General features: G+C 60.7%; 2 protein-coding genes across 7 annotated transcripts in view; one reads left to right on the forward strand and one right to left on the reverse strand.

Moving 5' to 3' along the window:
* Positions 1 to 1,373: 1,373 nt before the first annotated feature.
* GSDMD (gasdermin D) lies at positions 1,374 to 7,910 on the reverse strand. 5 transcript variants are annotated; one of them, NM_001046160.3, is given in 12 exon segments: positions 1,374 to 1,751; positions 1,872 to 1,945; positions 2,038 to 2,179; positions 2,625 to 2,800; positions 2,924 to 3,019; positions 3,504 to 3,557; positions 3,816 to 3,918; positions 4,059 to 4,227; positions 4,802 to 4,994; positions 5,168 to 5,385; positions 7,147 to 7,268; positions 7,751 to 7,894. In NM_001046160.3, coding segments are annotated over 10 exon segments (1,461 nt in total). In that variant the 5' UTR covers positions 5,382 to 5,385; positions 7,147 to 7,268; positions 7,751 to 7,894; the 3' UTR covers positions 1,374 to 1,511.
* Positions 7,911 to 14,458: 6,548 nt separating this feature from the next.
* Positions 14,459 to 24,409, forward strand: part of ZC3H3 (zinc finger CCCH-type containing 3) — a 63,307-nt gene continuing 53,356 nt past the window's right edge. For both annotated transcript variants that reach the window (XM_025001936.2, XM_059874329.1), the window contains exons 1-3: positions 14,459 to 14,536; positions 16,315 to 17,650; positions 18,686 to 18,882. In XM_025001936.2, coding sequence (XP_024857704.2) covers positions 14,491 to 14,536; positions 16,315 to 17,650; positions 18,686 to 18,882 — 1,579 coding nt within the window. In that variant the 5' untranslated portion in view covers positions 14,459 to 14,490. The remainder of the gene's footprint in view (positions 14,537 to 16,314; positions 17,651 to 18,685; positions 18,883 to 24,409) is intronic.

The raw sequence follows: 24,409 nt of genomic DNA on the forward strand, positions 1-24,409 counted from the left end.
TCTAGGGTCAGGGTGCGCTGCTTTACACAGAGCAGCCCCCCCACCCCACGCCTTGATCTTGATGCTTAGATGCTCTCAAATGAGCTGTCACTGGAGAGCTCCGGGCACTGGCGACCCTGGAGCCTGAGGGCCAACAGTGAGACCCTCCAAAGGGCGCCTGGGTGGGGCTCAGCAGACCCAGTTCACCACCTGATCTTGCAGGGAGCGTCTCGGGGCCCCAGAAGCAGCGCCGGTGGCCTGCTCACTTGCTGCTTTCTAAGACCTGCGCTGCTCCAGTCCTGTCTGCCTTGGTGGTGCCTTTCAGTGCCCTAGCAAGGTTCGCAAAGGAGGAGCTTGGGCTCCAGGGAACACAAACAGGCCTGGGAGGTGTCCAACTTCTCCCTTGCCCTGGGTGAGGGAACAATTGCTAGGCATTTCTGTACTGGGATCTGGGATGTTTAGGGAGCACTCTTTTAATATTAATTTTACTGTCAACCTCGATCCTCAGTTTTCTCAGGGGTTAATGTCCCAACCACAGCTGGGCCGACCACCTCTTCTCTTTATTTTTATTTTTTTGGGCCACGTTGCTTGTGGGATCTTTGTTCTCCAACCAGGAATCAATCCCGGGCCCCAGCGGTGGAAGTGCCGAGTACTTAACCACCAGACCACCAGGGCTTCTCCATTCCGTATGTTTAGCCAGTCCTGGGGCTGCAGGGCAGCGGCGAGCCGGACAGGAAGGGAACATGGCTTTCCTTGCCTTCCACCAAGTGGAGGAGAACAGACCGGCTCCCATAGGGAGAGGCAAGTTTCTCCTGGCTGTGACAACTCCACGGTGAGAGTAACTGCCTGGCTGAGTCAGTCACCCCCTCTCTGTGCCTGGCGAGGCCCAGGGACCACGGCTCAGGACAGGGAGGTCTCCTCTCCTCTCGACAGACTCCTACCTTTGAGTGAATGAATTTGGATGAGACACACCCCAAAGCCCAGTTTCTCTGGTTCGGGTCATTTCCCCCAGGCCCCCATGCAGCCCCAGGAGTGCAGAGCTCTCTGTCTGTTAGCGCCCTGTTCTTGCCCCCTTGCAGCTCTGCAGAGGGAGGATGGCCCGCTGCCTGCATCAGAACGTCAGAATGCTCTCAGGCTCCCTGAGGTGGACAGAGAACAGTCCTGGGGGTTGGCATCGCCATGCCCTGTTCTTCCAGGCCAGCCTGCTGTTGCGGGGGCAGGGGCAGGGAGGAGCCTGGCCACGTGGCCGGTCGCTCCGGAGTGGCTGGGTCCAGCACAGGGAAGGCCCCTGGGCCTGCCTGCTCCTAGCCCCCAGGTCCCTCCCCGTCCTGTGTGGGCATCCCCCCCTGGGCCCCCGACCCCTGATAGAGGGCTCCTCAAAAGCTCATGCGTCATTTTCCCTGTTTGTCATCTGTCACATTTATTGGCTGTCCCCACCCCCCCGAGGTCTTGTGGAGAGCCGCCCACACAGCTGGGTGTGGCTCCTGGCAGCCGGTGGGTGCGAGCTGTGCCTGCAGCGGGCGGGCCACAGACTAGCAGAGCTGGCTCAGCCTGAGCAGCAGCGCCAGGCAGGCATAAAGTGCACATGCACAGCCGCGGGCCCCAGGCTCCCAGCACACTTGGGGGGTGCCCACCTGGGGCTCCAAGCCGCATGCCTCCAGCAGAGCCCAGCCGGGTGCCTCTGAGCCCCAGCTGTCGCCCAGGCGCTCGGGCGGCAGGGACACAGCCCGGTGCTCCTGCCACGGGCTGCTTTGCTCCACAAGGCTCTCCACCTGGCAGACAGGGTGGGAGGGGTCAGAGGGCCCGGCATTGGGCACCCTCCCACGCCACCCCATTGCCAGGCACCGGGCCCCACACCGGCCCACCCCTCCCCTACACCCAGGCCTTCTCACCAGCCAAAATGTCCCTGACAGGGCTCCCATCTCCAGCACCTCAGCCAGCAGCACGTGCTGGGCTTCACTCAGCACTGCGGAGAGATCTCGGGTGAAAGGGCTTCCAGGGGCTAGCCAGAGGAGCTCGCGTCCTTGCCTTTTCCCTGCCCCGCCCCGAGCCCCTTACCTGCTAGCGCTTGCAGCAGATAGAAGACGGGGCCTGCGAGCTCTGTTTCCAGCTGTCCAGAGGGCAGCACCAGGGACTCAAGGATGGCGCCCACCGGGCCGTCCCGAGGCTCCACCGGCCCGCTGCACAGGCCTTGCTCCAGCTGGAGGCACCCCAGGGGAGTGGGGGTGAGCAGGGTGGGACAGGCCCTGCTCCAGGTGGGGGTGCCCGGGGGACTGGGAGTGAGCAGGGCGGACAGGCACCTGCTCCAGGTGGGGGCCCCCAGGGGAGTGGGGGTGAGCAGGGCGGGCAGGCCCTGCTCCAGGTGGTGGCGCCTGAGGGAGCTGGGGTGAGCAGATCGGGACAGGCACCTGCTTCAGGTGGGGGCGTCTGGGGGAGCAGAGGTGAGCAGGGCGGGCAGGCCCTGCTCCAGGTGGGGGCGTCTGGGGGAGTGGGGGTGAGCAGGGTGGGACAGGCACCTGTTACAGGTGGGGGCGCCCGGGGGAGTGGGGGTGAACAGGGCGGGCAGGCACCTGCTCCACCGCCCCACTCAGCTCTCGTGCTACCCCACCCTCTAACACCCCGCACGCACAGCCCAGCTCACTCACCGAGTCCTCCAGGGCTTGCAGAGCCGGCTCGTCCCGCAGCACCTGCCCCAGGCCACCCAGCAGCTGCCCACATAGCCCCTTGGACAAGCCCTCCAGGCCCATGGCCCAGGCCTTCACCTCTGCCCGCAGGCCCTGGTAGTCGTCAGTGGTCGCCAGCCAGTGCTCCGTGGACCCATCTATGGGGACAGGTCTGCAATTGCCCAGGTGCCCACGTGGCCCCATGGAGCCCTGGTAAGGGAGCGCAGATGCTGGGGGCAAAGGGGGAGCAGGGGCCCCAGGGTGGCCCAGAAGGTACTGACCCGGCTGGAAGTGGAAGTAGTCAGAGAGGGCCCTTATGGAGGCTAAGCTGAAGCACGGATGTGGATGGCTGTCTGCACTGCTGGAGGGCCTGCGGCCTGGGCAAGGCAGGGCTAGTCAGTGCTGGGAGTGGGGGCCCGAGCCAGAGAGGGCTGAGGCCTCCCCTGGGCCCTCACAGCTTGTCATCCCAGTCCTGGCAGCCTGGGGCAAGGAGCAAGGTCAAACCCGCCTGGTGCCAGCCTGTCGCCATGCTACCCGTGTGTGTGTGTGCCATGCTACCCGTGTGTGTGTGTGCGCGTTTTCACGAGTGTGTGTGTGTTGCTCATGTGTATGTGCACGAGAGTGTGTGTGTGCACGTGTATTACATGTGTGTATATGTGTGAGTGTGTGCATTTGTACACACAAGTGTGTGTGTTGCATGTGTGTATATGCGTAAGTGTGCATGTGTTTACATGGGTGTATGTGTGCATTGCATTAGTGTGTGCATGTGTGCATGCACGTGTGTGTGTGTGTGTCTCCCAGATGTGCTGTTCTGGGCTCTCCTTATCAGCCTGTCCCACTTCCCAGGTGCATGGGCCTCACCTGCCTGCAGCGACAGGAAGGTCCTTTGCTTCTTGTCTGGGAAGAGGAGGATGTCTGGAAGCCAGGAGGGGCAGAGATGAGGGAGGCAGGTTGGCGGAACACCTGGAATCTCCCTGGCCCACTGGGCTCCCTGTGCAGCCCCACTTTGTGCCCCGACCTCCCACCTGCCTGAACAAGGGGCTCTCGGCCACCCCAGCCCACAGTCATGTCACCAGATGTCCCCAGCACCTCCAGGCAGCCGGTGACTCTTCCAGGCCTCCCCGCCTCTGCAATGGAGCCTGGGCCCCAGAAGTCACCTGGACCCTGGCTCACCCCAGTCAGAGCCAATAACCAGCTGGGCCGCCCGAAATGCAAGGGTGCTGCCCGAGGGGATGGTGACCGTCTTCTTCTGGCTCAGGTGGCCCTCGCCTTTGCCCTGAGGGACGGATGTGGGCTCAGGACTGGGTTCCAGGTGGTGGGGCCAGGGGCAGCCAGGTGCTGGTGGTGGGGGTCTGCGTGGGGACACTGCCCTCCTGCCTCCCCCGCTGTGCCCACTGCAGGGCCCTCGCCGCCCACCTGTAAGCAGAAGGCTCCCGGAAGTGCAAACTGGCCTGAGCCCTCCTGCTTGTGCGTTCGGGTGACCTCCACCTCCTTCTGTGTCTGCAGCACCTCGGTCACTACAAACACGTCATCCCCCCGACTCCGCAGCTGCTGCAGGGTTTTGGGCTCAGGCTGCCGCAGGCGCCTGCAGTGAGTGGGCCAGTGGGAAGCTTGCAGGGTGCGCCTTGCCCTCCCCTCCCCCTGCCCTGGGATGGCTTTCCCTTCCCTGGACCTCAGTGTCTGTGGCCATGGATGGGGTGATGTGGATGCCCCGGCACGGGACCCCTATCGCCCCATCCCCTGGGTGCTCCAGTGCCTGTGGGCAGACGGGGGGCAGGAAGAAGGGATGGGGAAGCCTGCGGGCCTCTGGAGGGGCCCACCCTGAGGCTGGCTGCTCACCTGTCTGCTGTCTCTTTCCACTCCCTGGGTTCAGATCTCACGTCTGTGTGCTGAGCTAACCGTCCTTCTCACCAGGGTCCCTGTATGTGTTCCACCCCAGCCTCTTTGCCGCAGAGCTCAGTCTGACCCCTGGCCCCCCGACCTGCAGGATGCAGGCCCCCAGGACCTCGGCAGCCTCCTTCCCAGCCGCTGGTCTCTGCACGGCCCCTGACTCTGGGACATCCCTCAGCCTGCACAGACACCCTGTGACTGCTGTGGCCTCGAGGGCCTGACCAGGGTCAGCTGCCCAGGGTCAGTGGGCCCGCAGCCCTGGGGCTCACCTCTCGTGGTGCATGGCTTCCCAGGTGTTGGGGGTCACTCTCAGAGTGCACAGGTCCATCGAGGCGCTGGAGCTGCCGGACACCGCAGCCCCACCTGAGAGCCTGCCCTGTCCTGGGGCTGCCAGCTTCACGCTGCCCTGCAGCTGCCCGTCCATCGCATCATGGAACTGGAAGGTGCGGCCACACTCCAGCGCTGGAGCGAGAGCACAGCTGAGGCCCTGCCTGCCAGCTGCTGCCTGTCCTGCCTGGTGGAGGGGGCCTCTGGAAAGCGCCTGCCCGCTGGAGACAGAGCCCAGGGGCCTGAGCGGGAGCCGGCTGGCCCACCCCCCGCCCACCCATGACTTGGACTCAGTACCAGTCGGGTACCTGGCTCCGGTGCATCGGGCTCCAGGATGTCCCTGATGGACAAGTTGACACACTTGTAGCGCGGTCTCCAGAATCGTGAACTCAAGGGCTTCCTGCTCAAAAGGGTGTAGGGCTGGAAGCTGGTGGAGCTCCAAAGGCTGTCCACAGGGGTGAGGTCCTTGTGGTCCAGCTCCCGGACGACGCTCCTGACCACCTTCTCAAAGGCCGAGGCCATGCTCCTGAGGAGGGCAGCTGGTCAGGCCTTCCACCCTCAGGGCTGGAAGAGGGCAGGGGAGGGGAAGAGTGGAGAGGCACCCGCTCGGGTGTCTCTGAGGCAGTCCTGCCTGGCCAGGCCTGGGATGCCGGCCTCCAAGTGCACCCTGTCACCCACTGTCCATCTCTGCAAGGGTCCCCAAGCGCCTCCAGGCTGGATGTCACTCGTAGCCTTCCGTGGGACTCGGGCCAGCCATGCACACCATCTGTCCTGTGACCAGAGTGTCCACAGGAAGCCCAAGAAAGCCCTGGGACTCAGCGCTTGTCGGGGAGGGGGCATCCCTGGCCACCCATCAAGCCCTCCATCACTTTGCTACTTCAACAAGGCTTCGGGCTGCTCATGAAAAGTAGCCACCGAGAAAGGGCAGGGTGAGGCTGGGGCTCTGTTTGCCTTAGCAGCTGCCTTCCTGGCCAAGGTGTTCAGAGAGCAGGGAGCAGGCAGAAGCCATTGCCTCCTGGGCAGTTGGTGCGAAGGCCCAGGCAAGGCCCGGCCCAAGCATCCCCAGCCCCGAGGCCTGTCCTCCAGGGCTTCCTCAGTGCCCAGAGCTCTGTGAGTCACTCGTCTGTCTTCAGGGGTCAGGAGCCATTGTGGGCCTGACTCAGGACCCAGGACCTCTGGCTGTGGGAAGCCCATAAGCCTTGGCACTGGCCTGAGATCCCAGAGTGGGCCCAGGGGCACCTGGAGGTGCCTGCCTAGAGCTAAGCCCAAACCAGTCAGACTTAGGAGGGAGCCCCCTTCCCAGAGGCCTGGGGCTTCCCCAGCTGGTCTGGGATGCGGGGAGTCCTGGGGGGCTTGGGGAAGCCCAAGGAAGATGACAGGACCTGGTCTCCACCCAGAGGTGCTGGCCTCCCCCCCGACCCCCCACCCCCCGCCAGAAGAAGCAAGGGCCCCACGTGGGAGCCAGGGCAGGCAGCCCCCTGCGAGGCGCAGGGGCGCAGGGCGTGGGTGGGAGCAGCTCACCAGTGACCGTGACTGTCGTGTGCCTGTGCCCACGAAGCCGAAGCCGGGCTGCCCCGTGGGCCAGGATTGGAAGCCTCTGCCCCGGAGTTGCCCAGCACGCACACAGCCTGAAGGTTCCCAGACCCAAAAGTGAAACCTCCGCGGGGTAGCCGGAGGCGCTGAGAGGAGCCGGAAACGCCCCTGGTGAACCCGCCCCGCAGCCGGCTGGGAGTAGGGGTGCAGGGGCGGGGACTCTCACCCCACCCCCGTAGCCTCCAACCGCGCAGAGCTTCTCTGATCCTTCTCTCCTAAAACCACAGGCCAGGGCAAAGGGTCTGAAAAAACATTTCTTCAGGGAAAGTGTACAAATGGCCAGTGAGCTCGGAAGAAGAGGCTCAGGTCGTTAGCGTCAGGGAAATGCAAATCAAAGCAAGGTTAGAGGCTGCCTCACACGCATAGTTAACTGTAACATAAAAGGAGGAGTAACAAGTGTGGGAGAAGACCTGGGGGAATCTGGCAGCACACAGCGCTGGGCTTGTAAAAGGGTGCAGGCGCCCATGGAAAACAGTCTGGCAGTTCCTCAAAAAGTTAAACAGAGAACTACCACAGGCTCGTCCGTTCCACGGCTAGGAGTGCATTCAAGAGAAATGAAAACGTGTTCATGCAGAAACCTGCACGTGAATGCTCTCAGAACGTTATTCTTAACAGCCAAAACGCACTGCAAATGTCCATCTGTGGAAAACGTCCACCTACAGAAGCACGAACAAACAAAACGTGGTCAACACACCCAATGGAGCCGTCGGCGTTCAGCCACGCAGAGGAAGTTCTGACACACAGCACAGCGTGGATGGACCTCAGAGCGTTACGCCAAGACAAGGAGTCAGGCCCGCAGGAGACAGCGCTCAGGATCTAGGCATGTGAAAGGAGAACAGGCAGGTCTGCAGGGACAGAAAGCAGAGTTAGAGCTCCCAGGGGTGGGGGATGTGACACAGTGTCTTTGGGGTGACGGGAATGATCTCAGATTGGTTGTGCTGGTGGTTGCCCGAGTCTGGATATGGTAAACCCCCAGAGTTTTACACTTTTAATGGGTGAATTGTATGGTTTGTGAATTGTATCTCACATACCACAGTAACATTCAAAGCTGTTACTGTGAAAACCTGAAGCCAAGTGACGACATCCAGGCCTGGTGCAGGCTCTCAATGTCCTTCCTTCCAGGGCCGTGTGTGGATTGTGTCCGGGGCAAGGCGCCCAGGAGCCCCACACCCCACTTCTCCACTGCTCCACCACCACATCCTGCCTCTAGGTCTCCTGACCCTCTGGAGCTCACGCCAGGGCCCCTGCTGGCTGGCTGGCCCGAGACTCAGCCCACGGGCTCTGCTGTGCACACTCACTCGAGGGGTGGCTGCGTGTCAGCATCCGGCACTGCGTGCTCCTGCAGATGAGGGATCTGAAGTGGACTGGACGAGGGCCCCGCCAGGTAGAGCTGCTGGCATCAGCCCCGATGCCAGTGCAGGGGTTGTCTGTTTTGGAACGCTGCAGCTGCAAATAAGTGGAAATGCTGATTCAAACAGAAGGGAAGCAATCTTGTGAAAGCAGAAGTTTGGAGCCGCTGTGAACTCTGGGTAGACACAGGCAGGCACTGTCCATCGGAGGGGGTGGGGTGGGGAACAGGGTGGCTTCAGTGCCTCACTGGGGTCTCTGAGGCCGTTTCTCTCTCCACATCAGGGGACTAGAGTGCAGGCCAGTGAACTCTGCTGGCTGAGGGCTCTGGGGCCGTGGGTCCCCACCCAGCACAGTGTGGGGCTCCCACACCTGACCCAGTCGCTGGAGCCCGTTTGCCAATACAATCAGGGCATCCGGCTGGTGGTGGCAGGATGCTCCAGGAGGCTGAGTGCATGTCTGTGTTCCCGTGTGTATGTAATGTAAGCATATGCACATGTATGCACATGTCCATAAGTACGGGCATCCGTGCGTGATGTAGGTCTGCGCACGAACGCGTGTGTATTCGTACGGCTGTGTTTTGCGTGTTACGTGCTTGTACCTGGGTCTGTGTGTGTGTGCTCCTATGTGCAGTCCTGCATTCTGTATGGTGTGTGCTGGGCCCACCGGGCATTCTCCTGCTTCTCCCTGTTCCCACAGCAAAGCTTCTGGAAAGCTGTGTAGCCTCCTAGTGGCCCCTAACTTCCACCTCTCCAGTTGGTCAGGTTCCAGGCCAAGGGTGGGGGTAGCAGCCTCTTCAGTATGGGGGTGAAGCCACTGTGGGCTTCTGGCTGAGGCATGACTGGCCCCCAGGTTTATTTTTCTAGAAGGCCTTGCTGCCACGTGGGTGGACCGGTGGAGGCAGGTGCTGTCCACACGGAGGAGCAGTGCGGTGGCCGCAGTGGCCATGGTAACGGGGGGTGTCGTGCTACACTGTGCCCCCCTGCCTCAGGCAGTGACCTGGAGCTGAATGAACCATGGAAGGGTGTTGTTGCTGCATGTTCACAGGGAATCTTAGTTCCCTGACCTGATTAGGGATCATGGAACCAGTGCCCCTGCAGTGGAAGAGAGGAATCTTAACTGCTGGAGGGCCAGGGAAGTCCGGGGTTCAGTTCTTTAGCAACAGCCTACACAAGAGGCACTGCGCTGGTGAGTGGTGGTGTCACTAGGCTCCCGAAGGCAGAGGTCAGCCTGAAAGGGCAGGAGGTGAATCCACTGGAGAAGCCGCAGAAGGAAGGTGGGAGGGGCTGGCCCTGCACCCCTCTCCCCCATCGCGGGCCTAGGGAGCCCCAGGAAGTCTGGGGTAACATCAGGCGACATTGGGGTGTGGAGGCCTCCCTGGGCAAGCTCCGGGCAGGCCCTGGGGTCCAGAGCCAGGGAGGACACCGTGCCTGATGGAGTACTGTGACCAGGACCGGGAGGGGCTCTGGGCTGCATGTAGGGAGGCTGTGGTACCTCCGAAAGAGCTGGAAGGAAGAACCTCACTGCAGTCGCAGGCCTCTACCACCCAGAGTGGGGCGGGCACCCGGCCAGACCCTGCAAGGAGCTGGGCAGTGGGGGCCGGTCCCTGTCCTGGAAATGGCCAGCCCCCGGGAGGAACAGAGCAGGTCCTAAGACCAGGATATAACCAGGACCGGCGTAGGATGCAGCGGCTGGGACCCCCTCAGAGATGGGGGAGCGGGCTGAGGGAGGGTGGTGTCCAGGCTGCGACAGCAGGGACCGAACCAAGAGACGGGCAGGCGACGGCGTGGGGCGAGGGGAAGAGCAGTGGTCCCCAGGAACCCACCCGCGCTCCCGCCCCAGCGGGCCCACCCAGCCCTGGACCATCCGGATTCAGGGCACGCCGGGTCAGGGTTGCGGGGCCTCAGCGCGGGACGGGGTAGGGGCGTGGGGGCGGCAGGCAGCGGCTCCACCCTGGGCCCTCCACCCAGTGACACGGTGGTTCCCGGGGCGCCGCGATGTCGGCTGCTGCCCCACGCCTCCGGCTCTGGAACCCGCGCGGGCAAGCGGCGGTCCGGAGGGAACGAGCGCGGCGCTGCGGGGCCGAGGGGTGCGGAGCGCACCAAAGTCTAGGGGTCCTTTCCTCCGGGGTCGAGTCCCCGCGGGGCCGCCTCCCGCTCGCCGCCCCCGCCCCCCTTGCTGGCCCGGGCCCTCAGCGGTGGCTCGGACCGCCGGGCAGCAGCGCCTGTCCAGCAGGCCCGCGGTCCACGCTCAGCGGATCGCTGGGCGACGGGGCGGCCTCGGGCCCTGGGGAGCTCCGGAGTCAGGAGGGGCGGAGGCCGCAGGAAGGCCGGGCAGAATCGGGAAAGGGTGCGGCAGGATGTGAGCGGGGGCTCACAGCCGGTCTCCGGGCCGAGGTGGGTGACGAGCGGTTCCCGTCGCCCTGCCCGGCTCCCGCACGGCCCTGATGCCTGCCTAGCTCCCTGGATTTTCTGCCGGGAGGGGCTAAGGAAGCGGCACAGAGCCCCGCCCAGCCCCGAGAGATCCTGCAGTGTACGGGGCTCTACTGCTCTGAGCCTCACTTCACTCTGCCCTAGCAGGAGGAGCCTCTGACTGCTGGCCTCCAGGCATCGCTTGGCTGGGGCGGGGTGTCTTTTGCACCTGGCAAGTTCCCTGTCCGGGCTTGTCCAGGACTAGGGCATGTGGGACACTGTGGTGATGTCCAACCATCCATCCTCCGTGGCCCCTGAGAGCCTCATGGAAATGCTGCCATCTAGGAAACAGCAACTAGTCAACTTTTCTTCCCAAAGGATCTGGCTCTGAGGATCATGCTTTGCAGTGAGGGTGGAGGGTGGAGTGGGGGTTAGCGGCTGGGATGGGGGAACCCACAGAGTCCTCAATGGTTGGTCTCTTGTACAGTCACTTCCTGCTCCTCCCTACTTGGACGGAAGGCAAGGGGGCATCCATGGGGGGTAGTGCTCCCAGCCAGTCAACACCTGTTCCTATGAGGGCCTGTGGTTAGTCACTCAGTCATGTCCAACAGTGATTCCATGGACTGTAACCTGCCAGGCTCCTCTGTGTGTGGTTCTCCAGGCAAGGATACTGCAGTGGGTTGCCATTTCCTTCTCCAGGGGATCTTCCTGACCCAGAGACTGAACCCAGGTCTCCTGCATTGCAGGTGGATTCTTTACCACCTGAGTCGCCAGAGAAGCCTTATTTTTTTATTTTTGTTCCATGTAAGGAGCTCAGCACTTAATTTTTGAACTTTTTAAGTACAGTTGATTTACAATGTTATGTTAGTTTCTGGTGTATAGCAAAGTGATTCATATACATATACATTTTCATACTCTTTTCCATTATGGTTTATTGTAAGAAATTGAATATAGTTTCTTACTGAATGTAAGAAATTGAATACACAAACTAATCTATATTAGTTTGTATCTGCTAATCTCAAACTCCTAATTTATCCCTCCCCCAGCACCTGATATTTTTGTTCAGAAGGCCTTGCATGTGTTTCCTTATTTCCTTTGGGAGGACTCCGAAAAGTGAAATTCCTTAAAAGGTATTCAGTCTTGGCACATATTGCAAACTGCTCTTCAGAAAGGCTATGCGAACATCCTAAAAAAACTGAATGGTGAAGTCTCTTCCCTTTCACCCCCAAACACTGAGGGCAGAATGGTTTTTTTTTTCAAGACTAATCTTTGCCAGCTTGATGGGCATCAAAGTGTTTTAAGTTTAGCCAGATAATTGTGACAGCACTTACATCCTATTTAGTTTCACAACTCCAGGAGACAAATCCACAAACCTCGCCTCCTCTTGGCAAGGGGCTGGGTTCTCCCCTCTGCTACTCTTGGACTGAAGTCCAGGAGCAGAGAGCTTGTTGGGCACAGAAGACAATAGGTTCAATGAATCCATCACTTTGTACTAATAAATCACCCCAGAACTTAGTGAGGTAAACATCCACTGGTTTGGTCAAAATTATGTGAAAGTTGCTGTCATGTCTGAGTTTTTGCCACCCATGGACTATATACAGTCTATGGAACTCTCCTGGCCAGAATACTGGAGTGGGTAGCCTTTTCCTTCTTCAGGGGATCTTCCCAACCCAGGGATAGAACCCAGGTCTCCTGCATTGCAGGCAGATTCCTTTTACCAGCTGAGCTACCAGCAAAGCCCAAAATTATGAGATGCCCTAAATCCTGACATTTAGGCTTATCTCTGCTCCACGTGGCATCACCTTGGTTTATCAAATTTGTGGCTAGCTAGCAACTGATGGCAGACAGCAGGCTGTCATGAGGGTCCATGGTGTTAAGTGGGCATGTGCTGCCCGTCCTCCCACAGGCCAGTCCTGGCACATTCAGGAGGTGATGGCTGCAGGATTCTCAAGAGCCCAGACAGCACCAGCCCAAAGAAGTGTTTTTCACGATCCCTGGTGGGAAATTCCATTTCATTCTCTGGGAACTCCCATACCCTGCTCTCAGTTTTGCCAAGGCCTAAGGGTCTCACACAGTGCTCAGCATGACCCGTAGCTCACCCTGTCCCACAGCCTGAGTGCAGGGGCCATTCTATTGCCTGGTATTCCCAGCCTGGAGCCGCCACCGCTAAGAAACTCCAGGGTGCTCACTGCTGCGAGTTAAGCAGAGTAACACTAACACCTGGGGCGGGCTCAGGCGCTGGCCTAGGAGGCAGGCCAGGGGTTGCGTCCTCACCTGCAGGGGACACAGTGCGTGTGGCCCCTTGCATCACTGTTGGCAAGGTTTACCTCTAACTACGTTACAAACCCACAACACGTTTTTATTACTTTTGCTGTGACTGTCTTTTGGAGAAAATAAAAAATTTTTAAAAAGTTATTAATACTGTTTCCTGTTCTCTTTCTACATAAAGATCTGTTTCCATATTGTATCATTCCCCCTCACTTAGAAGAATCTCCTTTAACATTTCCTATTGTTCAGGTCTGCTGCAGACACTGTGTCCGCTTTTTATTATTGTGGTAAAATATATACTAACAGCAGCAGCCATTGACGCTTTTGAATTGTGGTGATAAAGACTCTTCAGAGTTCCTTGCAGTGCAAGGATATCAAATCAGTCAACCCTAAAGGAAATCAACCTTGAATATTCACTGGAAGGACGGATGCTGAAGCTAATACTTTAGCCACCTGATGCGAAGAGCTGACTCATTGGAAAAGACCCTGATGCTGGGAAAGACTGAAGGCAGGAGGAGAAGGGGGCTACAGAGGATGGGATGGTTGGATGGCATCATCAATTCAACAGACATGAACCTGAGCAAACTCTGGGAGATACTGAAGGATGGGAAGCCTGGCGTGCTGCAGCCCATGGGGTCCTAGTGTTGGAGACAACTTAGCGATTGAACAACAAAATATATATGGTATATAAGTTGTCATACAATTATTTTAAATTTTATTTGGCTGCACCAGGTCTTAGTTGTGGCATACAGGATCTAGTGCCCTGACCGGAGACCGCAGCGGGGCACCCTGCATCGGAAGCTCGGAGTCTCAGGCACTGGCCCATCAGGGGAGTCCTCATACAATCATTTTGAAGTGTCCAATTCGGTGGATTAAGTAGATTCATAAGGTTGTGCAACCATCACCACTGTATGTTTCCAACACTTTCTCATCACTGCAAACATATACTCTCTAGCCAAAAAGCATTAATTCCCTGTCTCTCCTCCCCTCAACCCTCCCTAACTTATGATGCACTTTGTTTCTACAAATGTGCCTATTCAACATGTCATGCAAGTGAGATCTTACCATATTTGTCCTTTTGTGGCTGGCTTATTTAATGTTTTTGAGATTCGTTTACGCTGTATCACGCACCAGTCCTACATTCCTTTTCAGGACTAAATCCTATTCCATCGTACAGATACACACCGCTTACCAATTCACCCTCATGGGCACTTGGGATATTTCTACATTTTGTTATGGCAAATAATGCTTCGCTCAACGTTGGCGCAAGAGTATGTTCGAGTCCCTGTTCTCACTTCTTCAGGGTATATACCCCGAACTATCTGACTGCTGGCTCAAAGCATCTATTTTTAACTTTCTGAGGAAACAGTAGTTTACCACAGAGGCCATATCATTTTACACCCCCTAGCTGTATACAGGGACGTACACACCTGTTTTTATACTTGTTTCTACCGAAACGGCACAGTCTTTCACCCTTTCAGAGGTTTAACGCGTCCCTGCAGTGCCTCTCCTATCCCGGACGTCCCTTCCCCTGTACCGGGCCGCCAACAACAGAGCCGCACGGGCCCTCGCCGCGCCGGCTCACTCCCGCAGAACCCCCCTCTAGCTCGACGCGGAAGGACCCGCGCCGTGGATAGCATGGAGTCCCCGGCTCTGCCCCTCGTCCCGGGCCCACAGGGAACGAACGCTCTCGGCGAAGAACCCGGCCAAAACTCCTCAAGGCGCGGACTTTACGCCGCAGGGTCCCCTCCGCAGGGCCGAGAGAGGACTTCCCGGCGCTCCATAGTGACGTGGCCTCCGCCCCCAGCATTGCGCGTGCGTGACCCCGCCCCTCCAGGCGCAGCCAGGGCGGGGGCGCACGACTCTCGAGGCCCCATTTCCGGCCGGCGGATGCCTGGGCCCAGCCGCAGTGCGCAGTCGCGGTGCCTCCCAGCGCTCCGCCCCGCCCGCAGTAAAACGGTCGCCCGGCGATGACGTCGCGGGGGCCTGGCCGGGCATCGCGGACTCCGGAGATGGAGGAAAAGGAGCAATTACGGCGGCAGATCCGCCTCCTGCAGGGTGGGTCGCTCCGGGCCCGGGTCGCGCGTCCCCTTCCTCCCTCTCGCTTCACAGCGGTCCCCTGCCCGCCTCCCCGAAGGGGGCCGCTCCCGCCCACGGGTCGGAGGCGGGGGTCCGGTCGGTGGGGAGGTGGGTGGGGTCGGGCCGGGTCCTGGGGACCCTGAAGGGGCGTTCCCAGCCGGCCCAGCTCATCCCAGCTCGGGTTTCCGCGGCGGGTGCGGGCGTTACCGGTGCTGCGGCAGCTGGCGGCGGGGCGGGTCGCTTAGTAACCGGCGGGAAGCGACCCTCCCCGCCGCCGCGGGCGTGCGCGGCCTCGGCCCCCCCGGCGCGCTCCCTTGCTCGGGGGCCAGGGGTGTGTGTTTCTTCCCCGGACGCCCGGTTCTGATGCCTTTGTCCCTCCTTACAGTCACATTCTCCTTGATATTCCTGGCCCAGAATCCCCGGTCTTCAGGTTTTTCCAAACTTTTCCATTTTTAGACCTCAGACGGCATGTTGTTGTTCAATCGTTAAGTCGTGTCTGACTCTTTTGCGACCTCAGTGACTATAGCCCGGGGCTGACCCATCCCTCTGGCGGTGAAGAACCCGCCTGCGGTGCAGGAGGCACAGGAGACGCAGGTTCGATCCCTGAATAGGGAAGATCCCTTGGAGGAGGGCATGGCAACCCACTCCAGTATTCTTGCCTGGAGAGCCCCATGGACAGAGGAGCTTGGCGGGCTATGGTCACTGAGGCGACTGAGCACATGTGGACTGCAGTCTGCCAGCGCTTTGAAGGAAATGGGCTGCCGTTTCCTTCTCCAGGGGGTCTTCTGGACCCAAGGATTGAACCTGCATCTCTTGTGTCTCCTGCATTGGCAGATGGATTCTTTACTACTGAGTCATGAGAGATGGCGTGCTGTATTTTTTTTTTTTTTAATCATTTTAAAGGTTATTCCCACAAAGAGAAGATTTAAGAACTTGGGAAGTGTGTATTATTGGGAAGAGTTCAGTTGGGCTGAGCCCATCTACCAGCCACTTCTGGCCCTCCATCATACCTGCCCTGAGGTGTCACCAGGTCTGGACGTGACTCTCTTTGGGCCTGGAGGTGGGACATATGGTGGGGGAGTGCTGTAACTGGAGGGCTTGTTGGCTGAGTTGTGACAGCTTGGGTGGTTCCAGCTGAGGCCTGTGTCTGCCTGCACAGCCACGCTGTCCAGGGGCTTCACCTGGTGGTCTCCTGCACTGAAACTCCAAATGTTAGGCCTCTTCTCTTCTTGTGGGAGGATGATGTGACATTCTTGTCACGTGTGGAGTACCCGGGGCGTCAGTTGTCTTACACTCGCTGTTGTGTGTGCCAGGCAGGGAGGTCCTGAAGGTGCAGCCCTGCCCCTTTGTGTCTGTGGGCTAGCCGGAGGCCTTCCGTGTGTCTCTTGAGGTGCTGCAGCATGGGCCCTGCTGGTCTCTTCGTGCTGGGTGACACTTCGCCTCAGAGGATTGGGAACCCAGCATAATATCCCTGCTGAACAGGGGATATTATGTCACAGGAGTGCATTTTAAGGATAAGCAGCCAGAAACAGGATTGAAGTAGGATCGATGGGAAGAGGCTCATGGGAAAGATCGGCCTAGGGGATTTAGGCTGACTGTCAGTGGTTCTCAGGCCCTGGGGCTGCCCCTCCTGTACTGGGACTTGGCAGGATCCAGTGGGGTCTACAGGGTGTCTGGTCAGCTGATGCTCCTCCAGGGGTTTCTCCCTGATTTTCCTCACCCTTCGGTTGACAGAGTCTATGCTCCTGCCTCCTCAGGTCTGATTGATGACTACAAAAGCCTCCATGGCAGTGCCTCTGCCCCAGGTACCTCCGCCGCCCTGGGCACCTCCACCACTTCCCAGTGGCAGCCGCCCACTTACAACAGCAGCAGGACCTTCAGTGCTCGCTACCCTCGTCCGAGCCGGAGGGGCTTCTCCCTGAACCATGGGCCTGCGTGGCGCAAGAAATACTCCCTCGTGAATCGGCCCTTGGGCTCCTCGGACCCGCCCGGTGATGGTGCCGCGCAGCCGCCGCTCAGGGCTGGGAGCAGCCAGGGTCCTGAACCGCAGGAGTACATCCTGGAGAGGCAGGTGCAGCTCAATCCAGACCAGAACATGGTCATCAAGATCAAACCACCATCCAAGCCGGGCTCGGCCAGCACTGCGGGGGTCCTGCGGACCTCCTTGGAAGAATACGAGGACCCCCCCTGGAATGACCACAGGCCTCAGGAAGGTGAGGGTGAGTCCTCTGGTGCACAGCGGCAGCCCTCGAGGCAAGGAAGAGCCAAGGGGGGCTGCAGTGCGGAGGACCCCCTTCTGGTTTGCCAGAAGGAGGCTGGCAAGCCCCGGGTGGTGAAGTCAGTGAGCAGCGTGAGTGAGAACCCCTTGGAGCCCCGGCGGACGGTCAGTGAGAGTGCAGTTGCGGTCAGGGCCCGCGTCCTGCCCTCCAGCCTGCCCCAGCGAGGCGGCATGGCCCTAGGCCGGAAGGCGGGCTCGCACTCTGTGGCCAGCTCTGTTACACAGCTCCGTGGGGACGGGAGCGCGAACACCGGCCTCTCAGGCCCATCCGCTGCCTCTAGCCTGGTGGTAGGCCCAGCTAGACCTGCTGTTGGACCCAGGCAGACCAGGGAGCCCTCGGTGCTGGTATCCTGTCGAACCAACAAGTTTCAGAAAAACAACTACAAGTGGGTGGCTGCCTCGGCAAAGAGTCCTCGGGCCTCTCGGCGGGCCCTCAGTCCCAGGGCGGCGGCGGAGAACGTGTGCAAGGCCCCCTTTGCTGCAGCGGAACGAACAGAGAAGCCTCAGCTCAAAGCCGACCCAGATGCCAAGCCCAGGAGGCCTGCCGTGTCTTCCGTGCCTGGGGCCTCCCCCAGCAAGTACAAGTGGAAGGCCTCCAGCCCCTCGGCCTCCTCGGCCTCCTCCTTCCGTTGGCAGTCAGAGGTTGGCAGCAAGGACCGTGCCTCCCAGCTCTCCCCCATCCCGTCTAGGTCCCCCCCAGCGGACAGACGGGCAGTGGAACCCAGCAGTTTGCAGCCTGTCTTCAGTGAGACTCCGCTCTCCGCTTACAAAGTGAAGAGCCGCACCAAGATCATCCGGAGGCGGGGCAGTGCCAGGTGTGGGCCCCTGCCCCTCCCTGGGTCTTGTCTGGGCAGGGGTGTGGGAGGCAGGGAGGGAGCATCGCCCCTGATGGGGCCTGAGGACGGAGCTTTGCCTGTGGTGCATCAGCATGTCTGGCAGGAATGAGGCCGCAGTTACCGCTGTCCTTTCAGTTAATGGGGAGGGGACAGGCGGAGGTGGCGCCAGCAAGCCCTCCCTTTCCCTTGTTGGCGAGAGACCAGAGGCTGCTGGGTGGCTTCCATTCTGGGCCTGCGGGATGGTGGATGGACAGCTTTGTGCCCAGGCCAGGGGCAGGGTCTTTGCAGGAGAAAGGTAGCCAGGTGACAGTGACTTCCTCCCTCGCTGAAGGCATGTCAGCTTCCCTGCCCTCTACCCACTTGGGTCCAGAGGAGACTGGAAGATGGCACTGTGGCCCAGGGCTTCAGGGTCAGGGACTTAATTGTGGAAGCTGCCAGATGCCTCTGTCATCAGGCGTGGCGACACATGCCATCTGTCAGGGAGTCCCACTCAGGCCCTTCCCACCGCTGACCTTGCCCTGGGGCCCTGCTCCCCGGACAGGCGCCGTCTGGGCCGCTGAGCTCCGTGCTCTCCTCCTTGGCCTTTTCTCTCTAGCGGCCTCTGTGTCAGCGAGTTTGGGGAGGGGAGCCATGGGGCTGGTGGCGGCCCGTCCTTGGGACGACGCCTGCCTCCTCTGCTCTCCCCCAGTTCCACGTGGGGGCTCATCTCATCTGGCCGGGGAGGTGCAGAAGATGGTCGTGGAAATACCTGGTGGGGGTCAAGGGCTGTGCTCCTCCGCCCTCCACCTGCCCTGGCTCTGGGGTCCTCCAGGGCTGCGGCTGGGAGCCGGGTGGAGTAGGGTAGGGGGATGGATGGGCAGGGAGCCGCTGAGGTGGATCAGGTGGGAAAGCGAAGTTGGGGGGCCAGACCCCACTGGGGCTTGGCTGCCTGCCAGGGCTGGTCTCTTGGTTCTGGGATCTGGGTGGGCGAGGCGGGGAGGGTACCTGCTAGAGCTACCTGCTCTATCTCTGCAGCCTTCCTGCGGACAAGAAGAGCAGCCCCCCACCTGCTGCCGTGGCTAAGAGTCAGTTCAGCCTGCGGCGAAAGCAGGCCCTCCGGGGAAAGAGCAGCCCCGTTACGAAGAAGACACCCAACAAGGGGCTGATGCCGGTCACCAAGCCCCGGCCGTGCTGCCTGCCTCCTGGCCGCGCCTACGTCCCCTCCAAGGAAGGTATGCTGGGAAGGGTTCCCTGGGCCTGCGCTGGCTCTGTTCCCCGCTGGGACCCACGGTCTCCATCCACCTTGTACTGTCAGGCCCTGGCCCAAGAGCTGTTCGGCCTGGCGGGCAGTGGGCAGCCTGGGCTGCGGTGCTGTGCGCTGCGCTCGGGGCCATGGAGAGGCTGCCAGACAGGCACGTGCGGCCTCTTCAGGACATCCCTCCATGCCTGCACGGCCGCGTCTTCTTGGCAGAGGTGGGAAGGGGATGAGAGGGCGGCAGGCAGACAGCCCTGAAGGGGGTGGTGGCCTGGCTGGTGCCGTCCAGGGCCCCTCCCTCCTGTCCTCGCTGCCCTCCCTGCGGGCTGCTGCCTCCTCTCAAGGCCTGAGCGGGCCTGGGAGGGGTCTCTCTGCTCTCTCAGTGAGTCCCTGGCACCCCCCACTGTGGCGATGGCAGTGCTCCGGGGGGGCTGGTCCTGGGTGTCTCCTTGGAGCAGCCGTGGCTTCCCCACGGACACACCAGGGATCTGGTCCTGGGCGCTGCTGCCAGGGCTTGTGTTCCAGGGACTGTGCTGCCTTAGTGCTCAGGGCCCAGCTGGGGTCTGGGACGGCATGCAGCACCTGCACAGAGCCGGCCAGAGAGCGTGGGCCCTGGGGGCCCGGGCGGAGGCCCATGCTGGGCGGAGAGGGCTCCAGCCTCCCTCCCACCCAGTCTCCTTTGGCTGCATGTCCCTGGGTTCCGGCAAGCATGGATTTCACCCTGGTGGCAGCAGAGGGAGCCTGTCAGCAGCCCCTGGGGGCTGCCAGGGGAATGGGTTGGGGGTTGGGCCTTGGCTGCGGGACTGACTGGAGAGAACAAGTGGAGAAGCCTCATGTTTTAAGAGGCTGGCAGGGGCTGGGGAGCCCACCGGGAGCCTGAGGCCAGCTGGGGGCTCTTGGGGCAGCCGGGAGAGGGACCGGGGTGCTTTCTGGAGGCTGGGCATCTGCGGGGCTGCATGGTCCCTATCCGGTGCTCTTGGTCACAATGTTGTCTCTGTCGGCAGAGAAGCTGCAGGCGGAGCTGCTCCCACAGGTGAGGCGCTGCAAGGGGGTGGTGCTCAGGGCCGGGAGTGGGAGGCGGGCTGCCTTGGAGCTGGGGGTCCCGGAACCCTGAGGCAGGGGTGTTCCCTCCTGCCCTTCCAGGGCCTGCATGTGAGCTGCCCAGGTGCTGGGGCGTTTCCATAGTAACCGGCTACCAGCAGGGAGTGCGGTGTCCAGGAGGGGTCACGCATGGAGGTGGTGTTTCAGAGGGTCTTGAATGATGGACATGGCAGGAGGGGGTTGGGGGGGTTGTCCAAGCAGGGGCGCTGTGCTCCTGCCAGCAGAGCCCTTGAGGGAGCTGGTGGGTGTCTGCCGGGTGCTGGGCTCCCGTGGAAGCCAGTGTGTGTGTGGAGCGGCTGCTGGGCAGGCGTTGAGGGTGGCACGGTCGCGGCAGACAGGGCCCTGGGCCTCTTGGCGGTCTTTCTGCTGCCCAGAATGCTGGGTCCTGATGCAAGAACCAACGCTGGCCTCGACTGTGTCCCTGCCAGCCCTGTGCTGCCCCTGCCCCATGGAGCCTGGGCTGCGGGCCGACGGGCCCAAGGCAGACAGTTGCCATCCTGTGTCCTGGGACCCTGTGGAAGGAGCACCATGCGGTCAAAGAGATCATTCTGTGTCGTGGACTGGGAGCGCTCTCCAGATGGCGGGGAGGTTAGCACTGTGGACTGTCCATGTAGAGTCCTGGGGGCCCACTCTCCCTGCTCCCAGCTGGAGGGCTCTGGTGGCTTGGGGGTTGGGGTGAGGACTGCCCCAGGCCTGGGAACAGCCTGGCTGCGGCCGTGCTGTAGCCGCCATGGGCCAAGGGGCTGCCGGGGAGCTAGAGAGCAGGACAGGGGCCTGTGGGTAGTGTCCCAGGGCCGTGGGCTGGAGACGCTCTAGGATGCTCACCCTGTTGCAGGGTGAACAGGGTGAGGGGTTGACAGGGCCACGGATCTGGTGCCAGGCCACAAGGGGGAGGTGGCATGTGTCTTCCCTGGAGTTGTACCTGCACTTGGGAACCGCGTGGTCCCGTTTTAGGCCTCAGGCAGACTGGGGTGCAGGCTGGGGACAGTGGAGGCTGTTCCTGCTGGCAGGGTGCTCTGCTGCTCCGAGGGAGGGGGGAGCAAGGCCGTGGGCACCACAGGGTGTGGGGTGCGGACCCCTGCGCCTTGCGCTGTCCCCACTCAGAGGCGGACAGATCAGCTTGTAGACATGCGGTGACCATGCTCTGCAGGGGACATGGAGGGGGAGCTGGGAAGAGGCTCCTCTTGGGGGGCTTGGAGAAGGCTTCTGCTGGCTCGGCCACTCTTCCTCCCCCCACGTGTCCTCCACCCCTCAGCCTTCCATGTACCACACCTCTGTGCTGGGCTGTGCGCTGGTTCCCGTGGTCCGAATGTGCCAAGGCCGGGCCGTGTCGGTGGATGGTGAATGCAGAAAGCTCCTTGGGTGCTTGTAAATAGGTTGAAAAATTTGCCTTCAGGCAGCAGAAGCACTCTGCAGAAAAGGAAATCCGCGGTGGTGTCTCAAGAGCTACAGGGGGTGGGGGGCAGCTTTAGCCAGGCAGGCAGTCTGGGGCGTCTCTGAGGAGCTCCCTCTGAGCCCTGAACCTACCTGTGTGAGGAGAGGCGAGAGGGAGGGGACACACCTGTGCAGGCGAGGTTGCGTAGGAGCTGTAGGGCTGAGCTCAGCAAGTCCTGGAGTGGAGACCTGTCCTGCGCAGCATCCCAGAGGGCGGGAGAGGCTCAGGCCAGAGGCAGGTGGGCCTGGAAGGTGGGAAGGGGCGCCGTGCCACAGTAAGGAAAGGGGGTCCGGTTCGGAAGCCGCTGAGGGACGGTGGAGGCTCAAGGGTCCTATGGGAGCATGCTTGGGGACACAAGGCGGCCGTGTCCGGGCCTGAGGAGTGACTGCGGCCGGAGGGGCAGGAGCTAGGGTGGGCCTGTGGGAGAGGATTGACCTCCAGGCCCAGGGCAGGGGTCCTTACCCCGAGACTTGATGGCAGGGAGCTCGTGGGAGAGGCTTGTGTAGAGACTGGGCAGGGGTGAAGGTAGGGGTGGGGGCAGGGCTGAGGCCTGGGGTGAGGGCAGGGGTGGGGGCAGGGCTGAGGGGCAGCATTTCCCCGGCTCCCCACCCCTCCCGGCTCCCTCCCTTTCAGCTCTGTGCGGGACTTGGGCTTTTATCTAACGTTGTGGGTACTTGGGGTGCACAGGTGAGCCCCTCCTGGCCCCATTGGCGGGCCTGAGCAGCTGTGTGTGTCCATGTGTCTATATCGCCACAGGGGCGGCCCCTTCATCTGCTTGTCTGCAGCTTCTCTGCTCTGTTTCCCCACACAGACCTTAGTGCCAGGTGCAGCCCTCCTCTCTCAGCCTGTGCCTGCCCGGCTGTGGGCTGAAGAGGGGGAGGGAGAGCCATGGGGTCCCCTCCAGGCCTGCTGTGCAGCCCGGCGGCCAGAAGAGGGCGCTCTCACCCTTCTTATTCCTCGTCCACCTTTTTCTGGTAATTGATTGCCTAATTTTCTCTTTATGTGAAAGAAAGCAGATATCAAGTAATTTGCAGCAATAACCTGCTAATGCTGGGCCAGTATCGAAACTCCCCTGTTCATTTCAAGTGGCTGATAAAACACTAATACATAATTATCCTTGCAAATTGGATTGTTTTAAATAACCAAAAGGCTGCGGCCAGAAGAAAGCGATCCCATCTCCCTTGAGTTACTATTGCAGTGTAATTGCCGCGTTCAATCAATTTCCCTGGCATTAGAAATTCCATCACAATCAACATTAAGCTTTATTCATTGTGATGGCTAAGAGCCGGGCCATTTCTCCTCTTTTTCTTAACTGGCAAAATTAATCAGGGAAAAGATTTTAAACATTTACCCGTGCGAAAGAGGTCAGCTCTGCCACTATATTGTTCAGCAGATAAGAGGGCTAATAAAAAGAAAATTGAATTACTAATGATCACCAGGAACAGAGTATATAAAACCTGGCAATCGCCGGCTCAGGAAAAGGGAGAATCAATTTTCTTGGGACAAGGTGCGCTCATTTTTTATTTTGGCGCATATTATCAGCAATTTAATTTGAGAGCGCATAAACAGGAGGAAACAGTTAGGGAATAATGAGCCCGGAGGTGTAAAGTGCCGCAGGATGTATGCTGTACACAATTTATTTGGCACAACAGATAATCGCTTTAATTGAATTCAAAACTGCATTGTTCAGCAGGCGCGTGGACACTGCGCCTGGGGACTGAGCTGGAGGTTCAGCCTGACTCCGCCTCTTACTTTCTTTCCCTTCCCTGCCTCTCCCCTGCTTTCCTGGCTCCTGGCCAAGCCCTCCGACCCTCCCCCTGACCCTCCCCCTAGTCCCTGGGCCTAAAGTCCAACTCTGGCTGGGGGAGGGGCAGGTGGTCCCTGGGGGTCACCATGTGACACCCCCCACCATGCTCCCTGGGGAGTACCTGCACCTTGGTTGCCAGAGACCTCAGTTGATTGCCTCAGGGCAGATAGACCCCAGAGAAGGCTACAGAGAAGAGAACCTTTAGTAGAGAGCTTCTAGGGAGTGTGTTGAGGCCGGGCGCTCTCCAGCACCTGGGGCTTCAGGGCCCGCTCTGGGGTTCCCCTCCCCACCACACTGGGCCCAGCACTGTGACTCAGGTGCCCTGAGGTGACAGGCTCCATGTGTACCGCGGACCCTGACTCCTTGTGTGCAGAAAGGGTGCAGTGGGCGCCACGGGAGCCCGCACTGCGCTTGCCACTTGGCTCCAGGCTGGCTTCCTGCCCTGTCCTGCAAGGGGGCTTCCTGGGAGCAGCAAGTGTTTGCTTCTTGGGCCAAGGAAAAGCCTCAGGCGACTGCATGGGCAGTGGCGTCCTCATCTCCTGGGGCTTGCTGGGGCGGGGCCTCCTCTGCCTCACCTGCCCAGGACAGGGGGCACATGGCCATAGCCCCCACCGCTCGCCCGCCTGTCCAGAGCCCTGCTGCCGGAGCCCCGGATGTGGTGGGGCTGTGCACGCAGGCCATGTTTGACAGGAAGGGCCCAGGTTTCCTGGGGGGAGCCAGGTGTGGGTCTGAGGGCCGCGGGGCCTTCCCTCAGGCCTGCTGGCCTCACGCAGCGCCTGCCTCTGGCCGAGAGCTTGCCAGGCTCGTGGCGGGTGCTCCCCACACATCCCTCAGTCTGCTGTGCCAGCCACATGGTCTGGAAGGTCTGCCGTCACCTGTTTGTGAGTGCAGTGGGGCGGGCACGCATCCTCGGTCACCAGCAGAGAAGGCAGGGTGGGGGGGCCTTGCCCAGTCTTCACCTTGCAGCCCCAATCCCTGTGTCCGAGTTTGTCCAGGAAGCTGTCAGGGAGTCTCTCCCGTGTAAGCCCCCCATGGGCCCCTGCCCCGGCTGCCCTTCCCTGCCGTTCCTGGGCTCCTCACCAAGGCCCCGGTGACTGTTTCTGCCCTCCCCCAGCCCAGAACAGGGGCCTGTGCGGACCAGGGGTCCCTGAGGCGCACAGC

Source organism: Bos taurus, chromosome 14 (assembly GCF_002263795.3).
Source record: "Bos taurus isolate L1 Dominette 01449 registration number 42190680 breed Hereford chromosome 14, ARS-UCD2.0, whole genome shotgun sequence".
In the NCBI taxonomy this organism is placed as follows: domain Eukaryota; kingdom Metazoa; phylum Chordata; class Mammalia; order Artiodactyla; family Bovidae; genus Bos; species Bos taurus.

Excerpts from the sequence above, each read along its gene's own strand:
- GSDMD (XM_059893205.1), bottom strand. The coding sequence starts at position 5,381 with ATGGCCTCGGCCTTTGAGAAGGTGGTCAGGAGCGTCGTCCGGGAGCTG. Across the intron at positions 4,995-5,167 it reads GCCCGATGCACCGGAGCCAG|CGCTGGAGTGTGGCCGCACC; the intron begins GTACCCGACTGG and ends CTCTCGCTCCAG. Across the intron at positions 2,801-2,923 it reads CTACTTCCACTTCCAGCCGG|ATGGGTCCACGGAGCACTGG; the intron begins GTCAGTACCTTC and ends CTGTCCCCATAG.